This window comes from Prinia subflava, chromosome 1, assembly GCF_021018805.1.
Source record: "Prinia subflava isolate CZ2003 ecotype Zambia chromosome 1, Cam_Psub_1.2, whole genome shotgun sequence".
NCBI classification, from domain to species: Eukaryota; Metazoa; Chordata; class Aves; order Passeriformes; family Cisticolidae; genus Prinia; species Prinia subflava.
The window spans coordinates 37,940,077-37,965,059 of record NC_086247.1 but is presented as its reverse complement, the minus strand read 5'-3'; the positions used below and the strand labels follow the sequence as shown (position 1 = coordinate 37,965,059).

Genomic DNA, 24,983 nt, shown 5'->3' with positions numbered 1-24,983 from the left:
GCAATTTATATCTGCCGATACACGGTCGAAAACAAACAGCAGACTGCCCATGGCTGGCAACCATTGCTTTTCCCTGAGGTCAGATGTGAAGAATTGACATTTATAGATTGAAATTAGATCTTTCTTTTGGAAAAAAAAAGTGGTTTCAGTATATCCATGGCCAAGAACTGCTGTTCTTCCAGCACAGTTGTCTCATCTGAGCAGAGCCCAGACACAGAACCCCACTCAGAGCACTGGATGGGTAAAGTGCTGCACAGCAAACACACCACAGGTTCCCACGCCTACAGACTGAGAGACACCAACTAGCCAGAGGTTCATACAGAATAAGTATTTTATTCATGATGTATTTTTTTATTTACATTAAAGTTTTCTTGTATTTTGAACTCTGCTTGTATACCGAAATTAACAACTTTATGTGACTGCGCACCTGCTTTAAAAGAAATGAAGATAACACAGTTCTTTTCCATAAAAGAAAAGGGAAAACTGCCTGTCAAAATCAAAGTTGATTTTTCTCATTCCCAGTAATTATCTTTTTCTCTTTAGAATTAATATGAGTGGAAAATGTAGTTTACTATAATATAATAAATAGAAGACATTGGGTAATTAGTAGTGCTGGTACATTTCTAAAGTACTAAACAGACAAACAATAAACTGTGAATTTAATCACGAGTTCTCATACAGTTTCAAGACAGGAAAATTAGAGCTCTCAGCTACAGTCATTTGAGTAATCACATCTGATTTGCATTATTTATTAGTTATTACATGCCAAGTGATTCCGATTGTACATTGCCTGAAATCATTCAGAAGCAAGCATGCCTTTGTTTCTGTTTTGTTTTATAAAGAAAAACCAGTGGCATTGCCGAATGTGTATTCTATCTGAATTGCTTCCTTTATTTCACACAGAAAATACAAATCAGAGCTACTGTCCGTTAATGGGACAGGCATCTGGGACAAAGTCATCCAGAAATGTATTTTCAGAGCTATCCCTTCTCCCAGACATTGACAAAATACCTTTTGGATATTTTTATCCCTTTCCCTGTGGCCGTTGAACTTACCTTTCATTTTAGGATTTATTTCTGATATACTCCCTAAAATTCTGTAGGACTTTTGCATATATAATAAAATGGCTGAAGCATATTTGGTAATGTTTCTTTTGGTAATATGTTTATTCCACTTGACAAATTAACAAAACATGGTGAAGTTTCAAGAAGCAGTGTTATGCAGTTTTATTCAGTTAGTTTTGTTGGTTCAAGTCTTAGTTTTGGGCAACTTCCTGCACCAATGCTTTAAAAAGGGAATTACTTAAAATACCGTTTTTCTTTTCCTTAACAACCAAAGAAATAGAGAAATAGTTCTTGGTTACCTTCATTTTCTGCCAATAAAGCAGGTTTGTTGTTATATTTGTCACTGTAAAAACTAAATAAAGTATTCACATCAGTTGTGAACAATTTGTGCCAGCAAAAGTTAAAGCGTCAAAGAAACCTCTTTAAAATGCTAACAAATTTACTTACAAACACCTATATTTATTATTTCATAAATAGGCGCAACAGGTTCCATAAAAAAGATTAAATACAGACACAGTATGAAGAAACAATAATACATAGCCATATGTAGAGGTTATAATTTAGCTGTCTCCAATCTGTTTCTGCATCTAATAAAATATCAGGTAAGCATTTGGCAGTTTTATACATAAAAAGACTTAAATGACGTTTACTAATCAGTACACATAAAGTGATTTTCTTTAAAAAAAAAAGCTTTTTTTTAGGCAGTACAAAATAAATGCGTTTGCTCTTTATCAACATTAGTTTTTTCTCCTAAGTTTTTTTTGTATTTATTTCATGAGACAAAGCCAATATTTTTAATTAATATAATTTGGGACTACTTTACTTTTTTTTTCTCCAAATACTTCGAAAATATAGACTATCAGTCAGTTGTTTAAAAATGAAGTAAAAATATGAATGTTTGCCAATTTTACCCTTATTGTGAAATCAATAAACTGGAATGAGCCAGTTTCAATTACAATTAGCTACAAAAACATTCACATTTTATACTCTAGGAGAGTGTAACATAGATGCTATTTACAAACTTGCTATGACTGCTACATCAAGCCATTTAAAAAGTCTTTAGTAGTTTCATATAAACACCCATTATGAAAAACCAATGGAAAATCCAGGACTTTTATCCGAGACATCTACAGTTGCTAAGGCAGTTACTACCGCAGCACTTCACAGCAAAAACCAACATAAAATCTGAATGGTCCAAGTTTCCTTCAGGGAAGAAGAAAAGCAATGTCCGTTAAAGGATCTCAGGGAAGGGGCGGAAAGGAGAAAGAAAGAGAAAAAGTAGGGAAAAAAAAAAAAAAGAAAAGAAAAGGAAAGAAGCAAGACTATTTTTTCCAGAGTGGGTGACCCACAAGCTCAAATAGTCCTAAGTGCTTAGCAACTTGTATTTTCTAATAAAATGCAGAACTGCCTTGACTGCATAAAGCAATCCATGATGAAAAGACTTCCCTGCATTCCTCAGTGGAAAGGAGAGGTGTTTCAGATTTTCAGGTAAGGTAGAGTGCTTTGTCCCTCTGCATGCCCCTGTTCAAAGAGAAAAAGAATAAATGCGATTTTTTTATATATATTTGAAAAATTTTTACTTCTATACTTAAAAAAAAAAAAAAAAAATCAGCCCCACAACCCCACTGCATGTCATTGATTCCAAGCATATATCACTGAAGTACAGCTGCATTGCCATGGTAATAATAAGAGTATAGTAGCTTTACAGCAACCTGGAGACCACATCTGGCTTTAAAACCACACAGGACTGGGACATGGGTTGAAGCACTTGTTTGGGATAACCTGCAGTAGTGGGCTGGTACCACTGACTATCAAAAACTGCTTGGAGCTCTGGGTTTTGGAATGATGCTCCATAAGGGCCCTATAAGAAGCAGCCATTTTCCTTAGAGGCAGGAGAGCTTCGTTGCATGAACATGTGTGTCAGCCACCTACTGAGCCTCTGGCATATTTGATTTACTAGTACAGATATAGCCAAAACGTGTTGGGTTGGCAGGTTCAGGTAAGCACTTGCAAGGGGACAGCAGAAGCTTAGCAAAGAGAGTTTAAGCTGATGCATATGGATTTACAAAGGTTTATCTACACAGAGTGGGCTACATGCCCACTATAAGGCATATCTGATCAGGGAAAGCTGTTGGGGATGGAAAGTTACGCCCACTGCACACCTGGAGACACTTCTGGGAACAATGACACATTGCTTTCTTCCAGAAGAGAGGAGGAATCAAATCCACACGTGGCTATGGCTCGTTTGACGGTGTAATTAGTCTATTCCAAGCTCAGTGTAAGCAGTTGTAAAAGTCTATGGGCTGGATGGACTTCTACAAGGGCCTGCAGCACATGTCAAGACATGGTGGTAGAGCACAGAAATGAAAACTGTTCAGCTGAACAAGTGGAAAACAGTGACAGGTATGGGCAAGAGTGATGCTGTTCTTCAGACTAGTTAAAGTCTGCCTCAGTGTCAGCAGGTTGTAGCAAAGGTGTTATTCTGAACTAGTAGCCATAAAAGGATTTTTATTCAGTTCTAGTTTGAGTCCCAGAAACATTTTAAAATAATAAGGCAAGTGAAATTCTCGGTTTAACTAAATGTAGTGGATGAAACTGGTCTTTAGTTCTGCTTTCTGTTCATTTTAGATTTGGCACTTTGGGAGCAACCAAGAGTTTTTATCTGCCATTGCCTTGGGGATTCAGGCTAAGTCAAGGGTAGGTCAGGCTGGTGGGCATGTTCACAAGGCCCAGCATGTATAATTTTAAACTGAAAAGATACCTGCTGTTCAGTATTAAAAGTTTCCAGGCAGCTCCTGGCACAGTAACATGCCTCCACAAAAACCATGCTGCCAGAAGCTGAAGGTTTGAAGGAGTTACTACTGAGGACATAGGGCTCCTACAGGTATGGTGTTTTGTTTCTGGTTACAATCATGTGTTCTTCATACCATTCTTTTCCATGTATCTTGTCTCCCATATATCAGCCCTGCTTATCACTGATGTGATTTTTCATGACCCAAGCTAGTTATTTTCATGACCCAGACTAGAAAATAATTCATGTCATTTGCCTGTCATTGAGACATAATGATCTTCAAACTTCTTTCTTGCTTCTTCTCCCTAAGATTTCAGTTCTTATCTTCTACAGAATGCAAGTTCTCTGAGACCTAGGAAGCGTATGTGCTGTGATAAGGTGACAACAATGTCTAATAAATGTATGCATTAAATACTTGTTCTCCCATAACAGACTAACTGCTGAATAAATATAAGGACATCACAGAAACACTTCAGAAACACTGTAGGTAAATGGGCAACAATGCTGTTCCCAAATTCTCCATCACATACTTGTGTCATGAATGTTGCTCAACACAAGGTGGCATTCACTGGCTGCTTACCCATTACTGCAGTAGTCATTATTCCAGTCCACAGTCTGTGCTGGAGGATTTCTGCACCCTGAACGAACATACTCCATTGCTTGGGTAACAACTTGTGCAGCTGTTGATGTTGGATTGATGATATTCTGATAATCAGGCTGAAGAGTAAATCCCTGGAGGAGAAAACAAGTACATTACAAAGTATGGAAAAAAAAGTAACAGGTTGGGTGCATTAACAAAAGTAAAATGCAGAGTGTACTGTGAAATGGTAGAGATTTTGGTGTGATTTTGGTTATAAGACCTGAAATAGGCAAAAATGAGTAGGTGTTTTCTAAGTTTTAAAATCTTTCTTCGGTTTGAGAAATGAAACAAAGCGTTTCATTTCACAGGATGGAACTAAACAGGAGACAGAGCAGAAACAATTCAAAACCAAGAGAACAACTCAATCAGCACTGGGACAAAAAGCTCTGTTTGCTCCTTAGAGCTTCCATTTAGATTAAACGTAAGCATACACACTAGTCACTAATTCCCAGAATATGCAACAGAATCTTTTTGAAGGATGTAGGCAGCAGGTGGCTGACTGTTTTATTAGACTACACCTATTCAAGTATTGTTCTCAAACCCCTTTTTCTTCATTCAGTCACAAAGGGACCATCTGCTGCTTCTTTTATTTGCACTTCTCTCTCAACTAAACGGAAATTCAACCAAAGCTTTTTAACAGTTGTTGGACTGATGTAGTGAAAGTAGCACAGAATAACTTGCTTTTGAAACCAAAGGGACAAGAAAAAAAAGTGGAAGTTACAAAGAGACATCTAACCTGCTCCCTGAATTTTCTGTCAAATGAAAAGTCGTAATAATTTTTAGCTCTTTTGATATATTCTGATGTTTAAATATTGTGTTTCAAACCCAGGAGAACAATTGAATTTTCAAGGCTAGTGTATCTGGTTCACCCTGTACATCATGCTCCTGTAAAGTAGGAAGAGCTACACTGGGTAAAATCATGGAAATGTTGTATGAAACCAATCGATGTCTGCTGAAAAAACCAGACCAAGCTCCTTCCTGGGGCAAGGGCATAGAATTCCCACTAAAGTTAACTGGATGCATAGCTACTAAATCAGAAATGGAACTTGCACCAAGTTGCCTAGTTTGGAAACTCACTCCTTCCAGCCAAAGCCCACATACAGAATAGATAGAATTAACTCTCATAGCTTTTAGTTAATTTAGTGTTAGTGCATTGTGTGTGATTGCTTTTCTTATGGAGCCTTCATTAGGACAGGAATTTTGTGGACAGATTTTTTTTTTTCTGCAGGTTTAAGAAGGCAGCCACATTACCTTTTGTCAAGATAAATGAGTATTCTCAGCTTTCACTTGGTCCCCTTCATCCACAGAAGTAATCTTCCTTCAAATGGAATGCCACTCCCTTCTTCTCACCTCCCTTGTCTGTTCCCTGAGGTCCTGCAGGTGTTTTGCCCCACCTCTCATGTACACTGCCACCTCACTCCACTCATCCTGATCATGGCTTTTAGTCTAGACCATAAATGACTGCAACTTTATTCCTTAATCTTTTCCATATGGAGAATACCCTGAGTAATACTTCAGCACCTTAAACACTTTTGGAAACCTTACTTTGTACCTCTTGACTCCAAGAAACAGACGATTAGTAGTGAGCAAGTTCACAGCTGAATTCTGCATCTAGTTCCCATGTAATTTATATATTGCCCTGCTAATGAGATTAAATAAAGCTTTCCTGTGGTGAGCTTTACACCCATGAAGACTTGTAACCCCCATGCTCTGTACACTGCCTTTTCACCAGGCTCTAAACCTATGCAGCAAAGCTGCAGCGACAACCCCCATGCCTGCAACAGATCCAAAGGAAACAGTAATTGAGCAGATTTCCCAATGACTTTAATTGGAGTTTTGTGTAATTAGAAGGCAGAAAATTTGGGTTTGTGTACCATCGTAATAATTTTTATACAAAACATCAACCATAAGGCCTTTCTAATTTAGCTGTAAGAGGAAACCAACCACAGAAACACATCCTACCCGCAGGCACTCAGATTTACCTTTGGTAGCAAATCCCCTGATCTATCATACATACAAGAAAAACACCATATAGGGACAGTAGTCAGTAGCAAAGCATGCAAGTGAGCAGGTACAGAGACTCAAGTGCTCATAAAGTCAGAGAATGGTTTGGGTTGGAAGGGACTTTAAAGATCATCTGGTTTCAGCCCCACTGCAGGGACACCTTCCACTAAACCAGGTTGCCCCGTCCAACCTGGCCTTGAACACTTCCAGGGAGAACACTTCCCTCTCCAGGGAGAGGGAGCATCCACAAACTCTCTGGACAACACTCATGCAGCAAGGATACAGTTCCTCCAAATCTGAGGAAGAGACCATCAGTACAATATCCATTCCATTTCTTCTGGAATTAGGATAAATAAATAACTTGGATGTCAGAGAACTGTCCTGTGTTTTAACTCAGGCACTGGGTGTGGATTCCTTCTCATATTTTTTCAGGTTTTCTGTCTGACCACAGCCAAATTGCTTTGGCTCTCTTCCAGCAAAGCATGTGTGCACGTGTGTTTGGACTGAACTGGTACCTCTCATGTTAAGGCTGGGCCTGCAGAGCCAAATTTAATTCTTCTACCTGCAAAATAAGGTGCAACAATGCTTTCATCTTGTACCTGGTAAGTCTATTTAGTTTTTGGCTGCCCGGATTGGGGCCTTTTTCTTAGGGCACACTCAGGTGATAAATGCTGAGGAGGCTAAAACATGGTGCAGGGGTACCTGAGCCAGGCTCCAGTGCCAGAAGGGTCTCAGTGGTCCTTCTGGGGGCTTGAGGGCTACCAGAATACCTGCACTGTGGGATGGAAATCATGCTTGTTAAAGCAAAGTCATTTAAGCAACCTCAACTCAGTATGAAGGAGTGATAAAGTATGGTACTGTTTAAGATACAAACAATAATTATTTCAGCTTTTTCATCCAACAGAAAAAGCTCTGAAAATATAGATCTGTACAAGAGAGGGAAACAGCCTTGTACCAGGCTTGTGGTAAATATTTGGGTATTATTTATGTAAGCCCTTAACAAACAATGATGAAATAAAAAGTGCTCAGAAAATGAGTGCTTCGAGGTCTAATTAAACAATGCTGAATGTTTTTGCATTGTAATGCTCAAGAGAAAATCACCAACTGTTTTGCAACATGCCTAGAATTTTAAATTTCATTTTCTTGTCCCAGATTGAAATAAAAATAGGGAACTTGATAAAGATTAATTCGATGTCAGGAGGGACATTTGCTCTTTAATTAGATTTCTGTAGCCCTAGCAGTTTCGTTGTGCCACTGTAGCAAGTCCTAAAAAGCCTGCAGCAGAACTAAAGAGTGATCCTCATCTCCACACTTTACTAGGAACTAATTTCATTTCCTGCCTGTCTGGAGAGGTATTTTCAACAGGCATCAATGTTTTTGTCTTCACAACTGATTTATTCATCAATCTCAATGTGATATTTTAAACCTTTAAATTACATCCAAATCCTAAAGCATCTGTTTATTACACAAGGAAATTGAAAATCTGTCTGTGTGATATCATACAAAGATTTTTCCTTAAGGTTATAAAGGAAGTTGACAGATATTAATGATTTTTTTTCTCTTGACCTCATTCGAAGACAAAGCTTAACAAAAAAAGAAGAAATCTGGACAAATACAGCAGGTTCTTGAGTTTGCTGTATATAAAATATATACCAGAAAAAATGAGGTTATTATTTTTGGCAGGCTATGCAATCATCTTGCTGTATACATTTATTTTCTAAAGGAAAAGAAAAACCTAAAAGTAGACTGAAATGAGTTATTATTAAAAAAAAAAAAAAAGGTGGCATACATTAATCTTCTGGTGCTTTATTAGGCATATGTGCTTGCAGCCATGGTTACTAGACAATAATACTTTAGTTTTGCTTCCTCTACCTGTCAACTGAAATGGGACAGAGGTGGACATGGGACTCCCCATCCCATGCAATGATTGGGTGAAGGATTTTGAGCAGGGAAGGTGATGCTTCCAGTAGGGCTGCTCAAAAGATCTGGGTGCATTAAGGAGGGAGTGACTCCTCAGTCTCATCACTCTTCACACCAAAGGGCACAGTGAACAGGCTGGGTAGTGGGCTGTGCCCAGAAAGAGGCACCAATGTCTGTGTGAGTAGAGAAAGGAAAGGATGACCTCGCAAGTGGAAACAGGCTGCAGCTTCAGCTGCTGTTTCAGCCTGAACTTTGCAGAAATTGTGCTGATTTGAATGACAAGGGTTAATAATCAGATCATAATAACCAGAAAAAGACTGGAGAGAAACAACTCTGTATCAGTTAAAAACTATACAGTGATAAGATGTTCATATGAGCATCATCTTAATGAAAGAAAAATCACACTCTTCAAATCTGCTTGGAGTCTTCCTATGTGTCAAAGGTGGATAAAAGAAAACCTACGGCAGAGTGGATTTTAACTTTGAAAAGTAAAACTTTAACACAGCTCCTGTTAGTGATATTTAAGAAAAATATAATGAATTTCAGAATTAGGAGCTAAAGAAAATAAGAATCAGTCTAATTTAAATCTAAGTATGAGAATAGAACTAATGGTAACTATTTTATAGTTTAAAGGATTATTGCTGTAAACAAGCACCCCAAAGGTCTGCAGTACTGACCCTTTTTAAATTTATTCATTAACTGTTGGAACAGAAGGAAAAAAAGACAAAATAATCTACTTCCAAGAAGTTACAATTTAGATAACTCAAAATCCAGATTGTTTGAAATAAATTAAAAAATAATTACTAATGCTAGGCATGTGACCAAAATGCTAATACCAAAATTTTACATTGCATTTCAGAACAATTTGGATGCATTGCATCAGCTGCATACTCCACAGAGTTAATTGATTTTAAAAATAACAGAAATTGTGCAGTCACTGAGGATTTTTGGCTATCAACACTTCTGATTTTCTTGATGTTCTGTAGTTTTTGTGGATCCTCAAAGGAGACTGCCCTTCTCCAGCTGGCAGTTGCTCTTGATTTGGCAGCTGCACACGTGCAGGGAGGGAGTGCTGGATATGGAGAAGGACATGCTGTTCCCTGTAGAGCTGATGAAGATCAGCTCATTGTCCTGGAAGCAATGGGAACAGAACTCTCTCCCCAGGTCAGCACTTCTTATCAGTCCCTCCTCAAAGTTTGCATGGAAGAGTTTGTGAATTTCACGCACAATGGTTTTTGGAGAACAGTGTTCCTGCCTGCCAGGACTGAAATCTGGATCTCAGTGTGGTTTTCTTGGAATTGGCAGTCCTTCAGACATACTACATGACGGCCTTTGATATGAAACTATCCTCCTTCTCCTGGAGAAAATGACTGACCAAAAGTCACAGACCCAGAGTTCAAGTAGGGGATCTGTTGAGGGCAGGGATTCGCAGAGCCTGCTACTGTTGAGTGTCACACTATTTCAAAGAGGGATGTTTGGAAAAAAAAGGAAAAAAAAAAAAAAAAAGAGAGAGAACTCACAGTTGATGATTTCTACTTCTAATATGCCTCCAGTACAGTCTGCAATGAAGGTGCCCAGCCAGGTGAGCATGCCAACACCTGCAGTAGACGACTGCTACGAAGCTGTTGGCAGATGTACTCTTCTTTGGCCTATTAAGCTCCCTGCTGCAGTGTGACATGACAAAATCTGCCTCTTTTTTTCCTTATAGTGTATTAGTCTGTTTAGTATGAATAATGCTGAGGCTTCTAAAGAGGAAAATGACTCCTGTTGCAGGTCACTCCCTAGGTATGGTAACTAGTTTTTGTTCTTGCTGCTTTCATGGAGTCTTTGGAAAGGCTTACGGTGTCCATACTTAAGAATGGAAGAAATAAAACAACTTGAGGGAAAAGGAAGTGAAAAAAAGCTGGCTTAAAGGCAACTCTTGCTCTGCTTTATCAGAATTCATAGTGTCCTATTCTTCTTGGCTGCCTTTTTATGCCCGAGACTATTCTACACAGTGTTGTTTGGGACTGAACATCACATCCAGAGCTCCCCATCCCTCCTCACCATAGGCCACACAGACAGTGTGGTGCCTCCTCTTTCCCCTTACTGCTGTTGACTCTGAGCTGCTGGGACAGCTCCATTTTTCTCCCACTGCATCTTTGCCTCTTTAACAAGCTCTGTGATCAGCAGAGTGTTTGCTCTACTTTGAGCAGAAGGGAGAGCAGAGTCCTTTGACAACTGAGTCAGAAAGAGGCCCTTACTTTCAGGCTGTAGTCTCTTGACTTTTTGCTATTTGCGTCCTGGTGACCAACCTGTCCTCTGTGTTCTAACACAGTTTGAAATCCTGGTATTGTGTTTTCTATCATTTCTTGACTGCCTAGGCTGGGTACGGGTATAAAGTCTCTAAAGATCTTGCCACATCTTAGTATCTAAATAAAGTAGTTTATTTATACAAAAGCACATATCTGAAGGCACGAGAGTTCTAAGAGCGGCCTTATTCTACAACCAATTACAAACCTAGGCAAACAAAGTCTAAACAAGACAATAACTAAAGCACAGAAATCTTAACACACAGAGTTCTAATGAAACAGCAAACAAAGCACAGAATTCCTAACAAGCAGAACTAGTAAGACTATAAGCAAAGCACACATCTGACATTACAGCCTCTAGGTAAATCAGCCTCCCATCTGACCCCAAGCAGGATTTTCCAACCATGGGGTCACAATAACAGAAAGGGAACACAAGATCACAGATCCCAGACAGGGGTCCCGGCCGCAGGGATCACAGTGGCAGTGGGGGGTCCCCAACTCGGCAGAGTTCCCGAAAGCAGGGCCGCAGGGACAAGGAAGGGTTCCGAGGTCCCAAACCCTTGCAGTTCCCGGTTGTAGAGACAGAAACCCTCACAGACTCTCCAGCAGCCCCGAACAGAGTCCCGGGGCAAACGCCACAGGGAAAAAGGGAAGGGACGGGATCGCAGGGGCCAGGGAGGATCCCTGGGGTCCCGAACCCTCGCAGGGGGAAGGAACGGGACCCCAGGGCCCAGATCCCAGGCTACCTTTAGATGATACCTTTAGAATCCCATTCGGCTCCCTGGCAAGGCTCCTTCCTCAGGCTGCAGGAGGTGGAGGTTGGATCGATAGATCGGATTGATCAATCAATCCCCCGACCAACTGACCCAGAGGCTTTTTATCCCAAATTGCAAAATGCATATTCATATCTTTTATCTACACACTAACCAATCTAGGTACAATTCTAAAGTTCGTAAAACTACGAAAATCAGCATCAAAACCTACGCACAAAGCATATCTATTAACGTAAAACTCTATCTTACTAGCATAAGGTTCTACCTTGTTGTACATAAAACTCATACTAAAAATTATAAACAGTACCCTACTCTATTTTTGTTATGTCTATACTCTATCACTAGGCCTGAAGCTGTGTCCTTCTACACTGAACTAGGACTTAGGGCATGTAAAGCTTAAAGCTAAGGGTTAGATTTCTACTTTATGCATTTAAAGCTTTTATACATTCTAATTTTTCTAAAGGCTTTAATTCTATCTCTGTACTTTTCACTCTCTGTGGAGGATCCATGGAAACATGGACTCCGACACTTGACTAAAAAGGATCATACCTAAGAAACTGAGCAGGATATCATAGTTCTGTACTGTCATGGCAATTCATGCTTTTGTTAGTACACCTCTAGCCCTATAAAGCAATATAAATTTTACTATATTTAAATTCAATTCACAAACTCTATAAGCTGTTGTATGCTAAAAAAACCCCAAACAAATATTCCCAAGTGAAATGACATAGACTTTCCAGAGCTCAAAAGCTGCATTACAGTAAAGCAAAAGCAGGAATGTAAGAACTATAAAATGGCTTGTAGAAATTATACAGTGCCTAAAGAGACTTGTAGATTGGCAGTGTAGCATTTCAACAAGTAACAAGCACCTTGAGTGAAACAGAAATATCACACCACCGTATCTTCATTAAAAGCCTCAGCCTTTCTGCTAAGGAATATGAGTGGGTAAAAAGCATTCAACCTAATTTTTTGTGAGTTCAGCAGGAACACAGACATACAGCATTTTTTACTTAACTGTAATTGTCCTTAATTTTAAAAAAAAAAGAGTAATCATGATAAATGTCTACATTTTGACTTCTAGAGACTTGTTTTCTACAACCAAACGTCCTACATTTTTTCTTGAGCTAGAAACAAGTAAACTGTGTGCCACATATCTCACAGATGATTGAAAATACTTTCAAACCGTGGATGTAGACACCTTATGCTACAAGCTTGCAACTTGGCAAAATAAAACATCAGCAGGTTCATAGTACATTACCTTTTCTTTGGTAGAGAGTTTAGAGTAATGCCAAAGTGTTTATTTATACAAAAATGATGGTTTATATATCAATATGTAAGTATCTAACATCTGCATTACATCTTTTGATAGCCCCAACTGTATTATTAATTCACTAAATAGAGACAGATTTTCAAATCTATTCAGTAAATTATGCCTAACAATTCTGGAAAAGACATAAGGAGTTCTGCATTGGACAAGTAATATCCAAGTGACACTGAAGTTGGCAAACAGTCTGAACTTGGAAGACTGAATCACTGTGCAATAAAAACTCATTGAAGCATAGCTATAGGATCTCAACAGGTTGCTGTCACAGAGGCAATTTTTCATGTTTGATAAATGAACCAGAGTATTGCTTTGTCTCTCATTGCACTGAGCCTTCGAGTTCAACCAGGATTCCTCCAGGAATCTGGAGGATCTCCAGACAGACTCTCCTGGCTCACCCACCTAGGACTTCCTCTATGTAATTCCAGCTGCTCAGGCTTGTGGTCAGCTCCTGAGTTTCTCTGAGACTTGAGCATGGCTCTCCTGGAACACTCACACTAACTGCAGGAAAACCTCCGTGAATACGTGACTCCACATATCTGTGGTCATGAGTCTGCTGAGTTAGTTTGCTCTGATAGTGAAAAAATAACTGGACTAGGAAAAAGTTGCGAACACTTTCCAAGTTTTCCTTCCTGATTACTGCAAATCACTCCTGAGACTAAGATCAAAGTCTCTGAATAAATCCAAATTATCCTGAGCATACCCTGATTTATCTTTTGAACAACTAAGTTTATCAGTGCAGATTGCTTTCAACACTTTTGGGGTTTTTTCCTACTTTAGAAAATTTCTTTCCCTGTTAAAATGTTCTCCCAGCAAGAAGCTATGGTTTGTGTTCAAGTATTCCCAACTCTAAAGACCAATCTTGGGATGAAATGTTTCTAGCTTGGAAAGCAAATGCAAATGCCTTGTTAGCAAAGGTGACTTTTTAGAGAAATCTAAAACATGGAGCAAACTCATGACTATGTATTATCAGCCGGTACTGACAAATTTTGTGCTTACAAATTTTGTAGATTCTTGCAATTCCATTCCAAAAATTTTCATTTTAATGTCACTTTGCAAAGCAAGATATTATTGTTGATAGTCATATCTCATACAATACAAAAGGAAATTTTCTCTCATGAAATCAACAGTTTATCTGCTCTCTTTATATCCTCTGTAAGCCTGGAAGGCACAATACCATGGATGGTCTGCATTAACTCAGGACTTGTAGGAAATATATTGAGAATCAACTATCTAAAGCATTCAGAGTAGGGAAAACAAACAAACAAACAAACAAACAAACAAACAAACAAAAAAGCCCTATATTGGGATGGTGGACACAGCCCATTTATTTCCAGTAAAAAGAAGGCATACCTATTTAGCAAAATGAAGATATGAATGTGGCATAACGTAACACACTCTTGTTCACTTAATCTAGTATGTTCAACACAACCTGGGTTGCTTTATGTTTCCTCTGGCAGCTCCACACATCACAGTCAGCACAAGCATAACAGCATAAGCTACAATCATACCTTTTTCCAGACATGCCTGCCTTTTGTTTGCAAAGTGTGACTCCTGAAAGATTTGCATTTCGCTGTTTCAGGGTAGTCACAGATTTGCAGATGGATCTATGGACAATGATGGATACTGTCGCTAGCACAAGCACTTCTACTGCAGTTTTCCATTATCTAGTGAACCTCATTCCTTGCTTCTTGCCCTTGAAACACTAAGCCAATACTACCGTGGTTTTGGAACCTGCAAAATTAAAGCTAATTTCAATCCTTTTCACTATGCCAGCTTCTGGATGACTCCGCCCCTGCACACCCTCCCCCCAAATAAAGTAATTCCCCCGAGAAGTGAGAAGCTCCAGCTTACTTGCTGCATGGTAGGCGAGTGCAGAGCGGACTGGACCTGCATGGGTAGCTGGTTTCCGATGGGCTGCTGCATGGGGAGCGGCTGGTGCTGCTGCATGTTGAGGTGCTGGTGCAGGGGGGGGCTGATCTGCAGGGGCGGCGGTGGGGACACTGCCATGTTGGCTATGGAAACAGTCACTGGCAGCTGGCTGCTGGGCTTGGGCGCGATGTTCCTGGGGATGTTGGCGTGCATGGCAGTGATGTGAGGGTTCATTCCTGGCTGTTGGTGGTAGTGGGAGCTGAGGTACAGTGCGGAGTGAGCCTGGGCAGGCCCGTGAAACACTGACTGCTTTGAATTCATCATCTGAGGCTGCGGGGAGGCTTTGACATCAACAGGTTCGCTGTAGCTCTGTTGGGGAAAACAAAAATTAGAAAATACTTAGAAGCTACCAAAGATGGCTGTTCTATCCCCTGAAGTCTGTTTAAGAGCCACACCACAGGCAAATATTTATCTGGACCATCAAATTTTCCTTGAAATGCAGTTTGGTTATTACTCTAGAAAAAGAATTAATCCCTTTCACCTTACACTTTTGCCTTCAACAATGTAAAAAACCAGGTAATTTAGGTTTTTTGTTTCCTAGTCTAGCCTGGCATTTTCTTTTTCCAAATTTGGAACTGCCATCACTAATCTAATATCTTACACAACCAAGACAACCAAGCCTGACACATTTTTTCACATAAGCAGACACAATTATTATCCTCAGATTTCATGGCCTGGTTGAAAGGAGAATTAGGAAGGTGGGTTACAGCAAAACTCTGTAGTGATTTTGACATGTCTTGTTTTCCTATCTGTAAACCCTGGATAAGATTTTCAGGGTCTTTTATCATATACATTGATACTGTTAATAGTTATTTATTGGTTAGTTCACATGATGAAGAGGCTAAACCCCATCCTCAGCTGTCCTGCTGCATGGAACAAATACACTAGTTGCTGTGCCAGTGCCTTTATTTTGAAATATTTTGTGCAATATGGAATACTATCCATGCCATCAAACATATTACATAGGCCATGCATTAAGGGAAATATGAATACTGTGAATAATTTCTGTTTTAGCAAAACATGCTTTATTAATCCAATTCATAAAGCTCTGAAAATTCTGTTTAAAACTTATGGCTATATAAATGTTAGCCTGCATCAGACATAGGGAAGTTATCTTTAGTCTAAAGCTACAAAAATACTGCATAGAATATGAGAAACTGCACAGTTTTCAGAAATATTATGGTCTGGCCTGATTTCTTAAAGTGACTATTAATAAAACCTCTCCATTAATGAATATGAATTTTAATAATACTTTTTGTTCTAATATTTGTAAGTTGCTACATTTGATTAAACTCAATTTGCTCAATTGTTTTTCATACATTTATTTTCTTAATATCCGGAGTGCTAACTGTGTGCTTAAATAAATGATGAAAAGAAAATTAGTAATTAACTCACATGTGCTTATAGGTGGGAATCATAATTTGAAGTTAAGTCATACTGGGATTAATAGTAAGTGAAAGGTGAAACATGCTGGAAAAAATGGCAGAAATGTCCCTCTGGAGAAAGTCACTTTGTCAAAACAAGGCTGAAAGATGCATACACGCCCTTATTCTGTGATCTCCGTGTCATGTTTGCTCAGTTTACAAGTCAGAGTAAGTTTCATGTTACTCTCAGCACTCCAGGGTCACTGAAGTCTATTTGAATTCTTTCTGAAGGATGCACCATCACCAACAATCTGTTGACACGAGAGTTACTGAAATTGCTTCATTACATGCAATGATAAAGACGAGAATGATAACTTCCTTTTCCCTATGTATAACTGCAGTTCCATTAGCAAAAACGCCTTGTTTTCTCCAGTAAATGAAGGAAAATTAAATGAATATGAAAAATTTAATGCAAATCTCTGTCTCTGTGGATCTGCCTAGCTCTGTTCGCATGTGGGTGTACACGTGTGCAATATGTATTATGTGCATGTTTGCAGCATTCAGATGCAGACATAAAAGCCTGAAAGAAGCTGAAAAATCTGCCATTATTTGGATATTGTTTTTTAAACACTGAATCAATCTTCATGCAAACATGGGAAGAATTTTCCCCCTCTCTTCTCAGTTGTATTTTTAGAACACTCTCGTGAATGTAGAAACAACAACTGGCATGTCTGCTGAAATTCCAGCAATTCAGAAGGTTTGCTAATTAGCAGTGTGGTCAGGAGACTCCTCATGGGTGTCCCATGCTTATTACACATTACAGGAGACGCAGGCTGTGTTCTTTCTTGGAAAAGAGACTTGGAAGTTTTACTGAGAGCGTAATCCTCTCATGGAAACAGCTTGTCTTTCCACGATGTAGCTGGCAGGCTCTGTGTGGTCCAAGCAGAGATAATAGCTCCTGAAGTGTCTAAGGGCAAACTGGCTAAACTAATCCTCCTGGTGAGGTGAGTGCTGCAAAAAGCCTTTGCTGACATACTGATACACATTTCTATTTCATTTGTAACTGCAAAGATGCTGCCATACACCCCTTTAACAAAGATACAGGGAACCAATCTAATTATTGGACAATTGTGAGTTCACTCATAAGTGGTAGATGCATGGCCTACACTGATAAAATTACAGACCTATAGATAGCATAATTTGATACTGTAAATGCTGAATTTTGTTAAGAGGAATTGCACAGTCTCTGGTCAGAGTTGAATAATACTTATTACACCTCTGAGAAGAGCTCTGTAAAGTGATCAAAAGGGACAGTTTCAGTTATCTCAAACTATGAATCAGTTTTCTATATGTTTCTCCACCTCTTGAAAAGCACAACACTTCAGTTTAAGAGCAAGTATTTTCCTGTAACTTAGGATGCTTTAAGCCATATGTGATCTCAAATCAAATTGTACAGTATCAGTGTAAAACACATCAATACTATCAGTTACTTGAATCTTGATAAATGAACCCATTAAATGCCAGTCTCCAGCATACTGCACTTCCAGATTTTTTCTGCAACTAGGTCAGAAACACAGATTTTGTAAGTATTGCTGGAGCTAATAAAATCGGTGATGTCAAGTATTTTGGCTTTGTGTTGTCATTTTGCTGTGAAATAAACCAAGAAGCATGTGCGACACATAGGTCACACTGTGATTTTGGGCCCAGTTCTTGCTTTCACAGAGTAGGATGGGCATTGCAACAGTCCAGTGCAGCATCAGACATTCTTAGACAAGGACTTTTATTATGGGTAAAAATTGGAATTAAGAAAGAACGGATTTGACTGTCCAATATAGGCTTCAAATGCACAGTTATGTGCATTTGCAGGTTGGATTTCAGCCAATTTCCTGTTGACTTATCCAAGGAGAAGAGCACACAAATGATTTAGAAAGCTCTCCTAAACCTCTAATTAATCTGCCCCAAACCAACACAGACAATTTACATCACTAATTTATAGGACAAAGTTCCAGGATAGAATTCAGTGATATGCAGTGGAGACCAAAACTACAAATCCATGCACACAGGCCACCAAACACTGCGGCTTAGTCACTCCTAAATGCTAAAAAGTAATTTTTTTAGACAAAAACATGCAGTGAAAATATCTTCCATCACTACTAGCTGGAGAATGGCGATGTACACCCACCACTAGAGGGTGACAGAATATTAGTTAATGGTAGGTGGTGGTATTTTACACGTACATTAGTGCACTTACACTAGGGTGACAAATCAAGTTTTTTGTAACAGTCCTTTATGCTCTTTGAGTGGCTTATATTTATTTCTTCTGGACAACATGTTGAAACCTCACTGTAAAACTTCACATTTTTCATAGGCTAGGAGAAGGATTTCCTATGGACCTGTCTCTCCTTCTAACATCATCACCTAATGCTCTTGTCTATATTAAATAAAAAAATAAAAATCAGAAGGTGAAGACAAGATAGGTAGGCCAAGGCAATGGAATGGTACAGAGAAAGCACAACTGCCCTTTAGGCACAACACAAATCTACCTCCCCCCCTCCCCACAAAGAATCTGTTGTTTTACTGAAACATGAAGAAAAAAAGGAAAGAACATTTTGAAATTCCAACACAAAGATAGTGAAAGTAGAAGAGACATAGGAAAAGGGAAGGAAAAAAAGGAAATACTACTGCAATTCTGATGATAACAAAATAATTATATTAATTAAATATATATAGACTCATAATTATATATAATATTATATATAATTATATTAATTAAAATTACTGGTGGTGCATGATCCTTGGTCCACAAAATTATTTTATTTGTATATTTTCAAGGAAATGTGTGATGATAGAGATGAGTGCTGTTTTTAAGAGAAAGTGTTAAGGGTTGATAATTTTGCAAAAAGTTTGGAAAGTGCTGAATCAAGCTCTTCCCCATGATTTTCACTAAAACCATAACTTTCCTTCCAATTTTAGTGCAAAGAGAGCTTTCCCATGCACCTCTATTCCCCTACTGTGTTCCAAAATTCCTTATGATTTACTGCCAAATTAAAGAATTAAATTAGGAATAAGGGGTTAAGCATTGCTCACTTAGTTGTGCTATTCTTTTCTGAAGGAAACTGCCCTGGGAGTAGAGGTCATTCTTATCTCACTGCACTCACGCACCAGGACTGTGCCTGTTCCTTAGAGGAAAGTGACATTGGGATTTCCCTCATCCCATCCAACCCACTCCTGTGGTCGAGAAATGATTTTTGTTAAAGACATTTTGTTCAATCTAGCTGTGCTATAGAAAAAAAACAGCCTAGATGATGCCATTTTGGCATCTCCACAGCTCCCTCTGGGATATAATTTGAAAACTTCGAAACACTCTGAAAATTCTCACCTAGGTATCTGTGTAATAACCAAAGAGCTCTTGAAACCTACACATGGGTATTGATTATCTTTCCAAATTGTGTCTGCCTTCTGGCCTCTGTTGGAGATTCTAATCCCATTTTTGTTGGAACATAGACATCCATGTGGTTGAAAGTAAAGCGAGGACTTGTTTTAACAAGGCAGTACCCTAAGGGCCTGATCCTTAGAGTACTGAATTGAAAGGAAAATCTATTATTAATTCAAACAGAATTTGGATCACAGCCCAACACTGTTACTTAAGTATTAATGTCTGGATGTCCATTTCATTTTATATGAAAACCAGGTAGGATCTGACCAACAGAAGATGAGAATCATTCCAAGTTGATGATCACTACTTTTGACCTCTGATCCATAAGAAGTATACCTAGAATCTACAAGTGCCTATTCTTATTTCCTTTGTTAACATGTTAATGAAGTTTTTGTTAGAAATGTTGCCAGCAAGTAGGACTACATAGATGTATTCACACATGATATATATGGACATCTTCAACTTATATGCTTCATATTCAGAATTCTTATCTACTATAGAACAATATGTGAGAATTAAATAGATTTTTACAATAATTTCACTCTAGTAAGCAGTGTTCAACTAATATTGCTTCTTGCAACACAAAACTAAAGTCAGTGTTGTCTCAAAGAAACCAGAGATGTTCTATTTACAGAGAAAAAAGGTTTTTTTCTTGTACTATTGATTTCAGAAAATTAATGATCAAAGCCTTTCAGTTGGAGCAATATAATTTCAGTTGTTTGCAGATGAGATATTATCAAAACACTTCTTTATTAATAACACCAATTAAGCTCTCCTTTGTAGTAAAATATTCAGTAAATACATTCAGAACATTCAGTAAATGTTCTTGGTACTACTAGATGCTTATGTGTCTTTTAAATATATGCTGAGAGACCTCGTCAAGGGCAAAGTGAGCCTTGTGGCCAATATGCAAACAACAAACAGTGCAAGCGGCTTTACTTGTGGGCAAACACAATATATTCCAAAGTCAGATTTTAATTTTTTTTTTACAAACCTATAATGGTGTAACATAGTTCTATTTTAAATGAGAAACATCTCTCTTTAAATGAGAGATGGAGGTCTGGCATCCTCTCTCTACAGACCAGAACATGTATTATGTGAGTATTTCAGAGCCTGGAAAAGAGCTAAATCTAATTCAGGTTTTACATGAGTATATATCATAAACCTACCTAGCTGCCACACTGTCCCTTTCCATGATGGTGCCATGCTCACACCTAGTGACTGGTGTCTGTCCTTGAGCCATGCTGAGGGATTCAACAATTTTTGGACTCTGTGACCAGAATGAAGGTTACATTCAGGAAACAGCAGTGATTATGTCAGCTGGTACCAGGATGGTCCAGGCTGTGCAGGCTGTGATCAAACTTAGGCAGGCCTGACTCAGCTTAAAAATGAGTTATCCTGAGTACTGTGGCATTAAAGAGGCAGATAAAAGGAAATTGGCTTATATTTATGCAGTTCCTACAAAGCTTACCTAAGCTTAAGTTTGCATCTGCTGTCTTTGCTGTGCCTTTGGTGGAAGGAGCATCTTGAATTGTTTATTCCTTCTCTCAGCTTTTCTGTGTTCACATAATAGTGTCTGTTTGTAATGTTTTTGACATTTTAGGTCACTTCCAACCCCAAGCCTGTCCTTGAGAAGAATCCCTTTTTCTAGCCTGCATGGGCTCAGCCATTTTATTAATACCCCTTGTGAGGATGTTTATGAGAGAATGACTTCTTTCCAGTACTGCTTTCTCTTTCTGCTTAGCTCTTTAACTCCTACAGAGATTCCTTTGATTTAACTCTATCCACTCCAGTAGGTAACTCATATGCATATTTGCAGCACAGCTGCCTTCCTACCTAAGTCACAAGAGGCTCTTAGCAAATGATGTTTCCTATTTTGTTAATTCCAGTCACCTAATGCAATAACAACATCTGGGACCCCAGAGAGTTCAGAAAGCTTTTTGACACATTCTTGATGTTTCAGAAACAAAGGAGCAAGCCATGGGTTGTCATCTATAATTAGTCAAGGTGGCTCAGAAGAACACCTTCAAATCTAAATATACATTTTGTCATCATCTACAGGGGATTGTCATGGATTCATTTAGGATATGTATGTAAAAATGGATGTTTTATGAATGTAACCTGGGTACATGTGATAAAAGATATGCAACTTTAATTTGATACAAGTGTTTTAATTCCCCAAATGGAAGCACTAGGCTAATAGTGAAATCTAGTTTTATTAACTCACTTCAAAAACAAACATAGTTCCTCTTCAAGTCAAAATCTGGCGTCTATCAAGATCAAGACATTTCTGACACTTTTTGGCAGAAATTATGTGAGAGCATCTCTCAGTTTTTGCACTGCTGAATGTAAAGCATCACACGATTTAGCCTAAAGCAAATTCATAGCACTAACTTAAATATAGTTTGCTCTTTATTTTCATCTGCAGTAGATCATTGGTTTCCTTTCTAGACAAAAAAAAATGTTTGGACTTGTGCTATAATGAGATTAGACAACTGTTTTATAAATACATGTTTACTTAGCAAATACTCTGATAACATCACATATTTGCTTGTTAAAGCACTGACCAGGAGACAAGACAGTTCAGTCATTAACTCTTGTCAAGAGGTATTAAGAATTTTATTCCAAAAAGAAATGTCCTAAACCCTAGTAGCTGCTTATTTTAGGAAGGAGTGAGCCAGGATACAGTGCCCTGCTACATCTGAAGCTTGGCCGCTATGAAGAAAACAAATTGTGGAGAAAGCACACTGCACACACATTTATTTATTTAGGAGTTGGGAAATGAATGATCAGGAAGACCTTATATATCTTTTTGCTTTTTTATATGTTAGGCAAGTGGTCTCACCACATACATATATGAAATTGGAAACTAATACAAATTTTAGTTTTGGGTTATTTTTGGGTTTTGCTTTTTTTGTTGTTATTGTTTTTATTTGGTTTTTGTTTGCTTGTTTACTTGTGCTGATTGTGTGGTGGGTTTTGTTTTTGTTGTTGTTTTTTTTTTTTTTAATCATGGTCTCCATATTGCTTTTTACAAGTAGGTCAAATGTTATGATGTATGTCCACTGCATTTTTAAGAGACTTTAGCTCCTTAGGCTGATCATTTTTATTACAATACAGGCAGTGTAACAGATACTTTGGGTCCTCAGAACTCTGGTTACAAATTGCTGTGCTAATGGCATTAAGGCAGTGTCAGTCTTACAGCTATGACCTTTAGTTTTCTTATGAACTACAGTTGCAAGATGATGGACTAGGAAAAGCTAAGTCTGCCATATATTTTAAGAGGCAATTTTACATGTCCAAAGGATTTGCACTGTCCACAAAACTGAAAAATGTCCAATGTGCTCACTTCAAAGTCAAGTGAGGACACCAGTTTGACTTAGATACATCAGAGTTTTGAAATATGCTTGAGTATTTTGAATTTGAATAATATTCCCCTTGCTGAGGGGTTTTAGCTTCAGCCATAGTTGCTAATATATATCTTCATGAAACTTGAAATTGTGTCACTACACAAAGAGAATTAAAGATTTGTCTAGTCAAAAAGAATTAAAAAGGGAACAGAAATCTTTTTTGCACTACTGGAACAGATACATTTGTACTGCTATAATTACCATACATATATGTATCACTTATATGCCCACAAATATATTATGCATGTTGAATACATAACATACATATATTGTTTTATAAATATTCATAGATGAGCATATGTAATATATGAAAGTATTTAATATTTATCCATATATATCTGTATTACATATATGTATTTGAAAGATCCAGGAAAAACTCTAATGTCAGCTGGAAAAAAAGGCTGGTTAGGCTAGAAAAAATGCTTGTTTTATGAAAAAAGTAAAATTGCAATTCACAGCATTTTATGTAATGCTCTACAAATTACCAGATACCAGAGACTGCATTTCTGGACCTGAATAGTACTAAAAGTTGCAACTAAGGGCAAATATAAAGACACTTGTTTACAATGCAAAGGCTTAGTCAGTACTATAAGCAATATGGCAATCTGCATAGCAGAAGATATAATGCTTTGTTATGTGTTTTTACTTTACCTATCAATTCCTACACACACAAACAAACTCAACAACACATGCATTAATTTAAACCAGTGTAAAAAAGGAGAAAATAACAGTAAATAGAAATGAATGGGAATTAATGCATACTGACATATTTATACAATCATATGTTTACCTTATTTACTGCGTGGTAGCCATACATGTCTTACAAAGACATCCTGAAAGCATTTTAAGGTGTACTGGAGATGGGCTGGCAATCCTATTACCAGAGCTACTGGTGACACCTCCACACTTTTCAGCTATGATTTTGTCAAATAGCACAGTCTGATATGATACACACCGTGTGTGTGTGACTTCTGTGTGTGTGTGTGTGTGCCAAACTCCAGACAGAACTGCTCAGCTTTCTAAACAATGATCAGGGAGGGGAGGGGAGAAAAAATGGGGCAAGGAGCTGAGTGTCATGGAGAAGGTCACTCTCTCCACTAGATTCTCCACTTCCACCCCAGAGCTTGGGATGAACAGCAGTGCGTCTGAATTTCACTATTCTGCTGTCAATAGGAGTTCCACCCTGTTTCTCTGTAATCTTCTACTTTGACTATTCTGGAATCTCAAATGGCCAAGATGGGTGCCATGAATTCAATTACACGTCTGGCCTACTGAGGTAGAACATGGCATATGTCCAGTTCTTGCTTTTCAGAAAAGAGAAGACTTGCAAATAAATGCAGAAAAATGTGCACAAAGACCTTTCATATGCTCACTAGTTTAAAAACCAGTAATACTTAATGAAAAAGGGAGCAAAGTCAGTGTGAAAAAGATAGGAAACAGGAAAAGCAGCTGCTCTGGGAGGTGTAAGGCACCTGCTGAGCTGGACAGAGGGGACCTGAGCAGAACCCTTGCCTACCTGTGCCTGCCTCTTCCTGCAGCCAGAGACCTCTAGGAAGGGGTCTTGAAAGAAAGTTTGAGAACTGGATAACATTTGGATAACAAAAGCATGTCCTGATGGGATATGAAGCACAACTGAGCATCTCAAAGCTGCCACCTTGAAGTCATTATGCTATGAACATGAAGGGCTTAATATTGTTCAAATACTTTGAGGAAAGATCTTCCAGGGAGAACACACAAAATTACTGAGTACCTGATTTCACAATGATTTAACTGTGTTTGCAAATATGGACAATATAAACTTCCTGCTCCCAAGTACTAGTGAGAATTTTTTTACCACAAAGCACTGTTGGGATGAGCACAGAAAATTCTATAAAGCAGCAAGGTTAAACAACATGCAGCAAATATAACTCAGGAGGATCCAGGGTGACCACCTGATTATAAGTATGAGGTACCACACAGTGAGGTACAAAGTATAAAATATATATGTGAGCAAATTATTAATATGGCAATAAAGAATTTTTGGAAAAGTGCGTTACT

At 38.3% G+C, this 24,983-nt stretch overlaps 1 protein-coding gene across 7 annotated transcripts in view; it reads right to left on the bottom strand.

Moving 5' to 3' along the window:
* Window positions 1-313: 313 nt before the first annotated feature.
* Window positions 314-24,983, bottom strand: part of TOX (thymocyte selection associated high mobility group box) — a 219,601-nt gene continuing 194,931 nt past the window's right edge. For all 7 annotated transcript variants that reach the window (XM_063393546.1, XM_063393578.1, XM_063393573.1 and 4 more), the window contains 3 exons: window positions 14,659-15,045; window positions 4,436-4,587; window positions 314-2,585 (listed from right to left, as the gene is read on the bottom strand). In XM_063393546.1, the coding sequence (XP_063249616.1) occupies window positions 2,549-2,585; window positions 4,436-4,587; window positions 14,659-15,045 (576 nt within the window). In that variant the 3' untranslated portion in view covers window positions 314-2,548. The remainder of the gene's footprint in view (window positions 2,586-4,435; window positions 4,588-14,658; window positions 15,046-24,983) is intronic.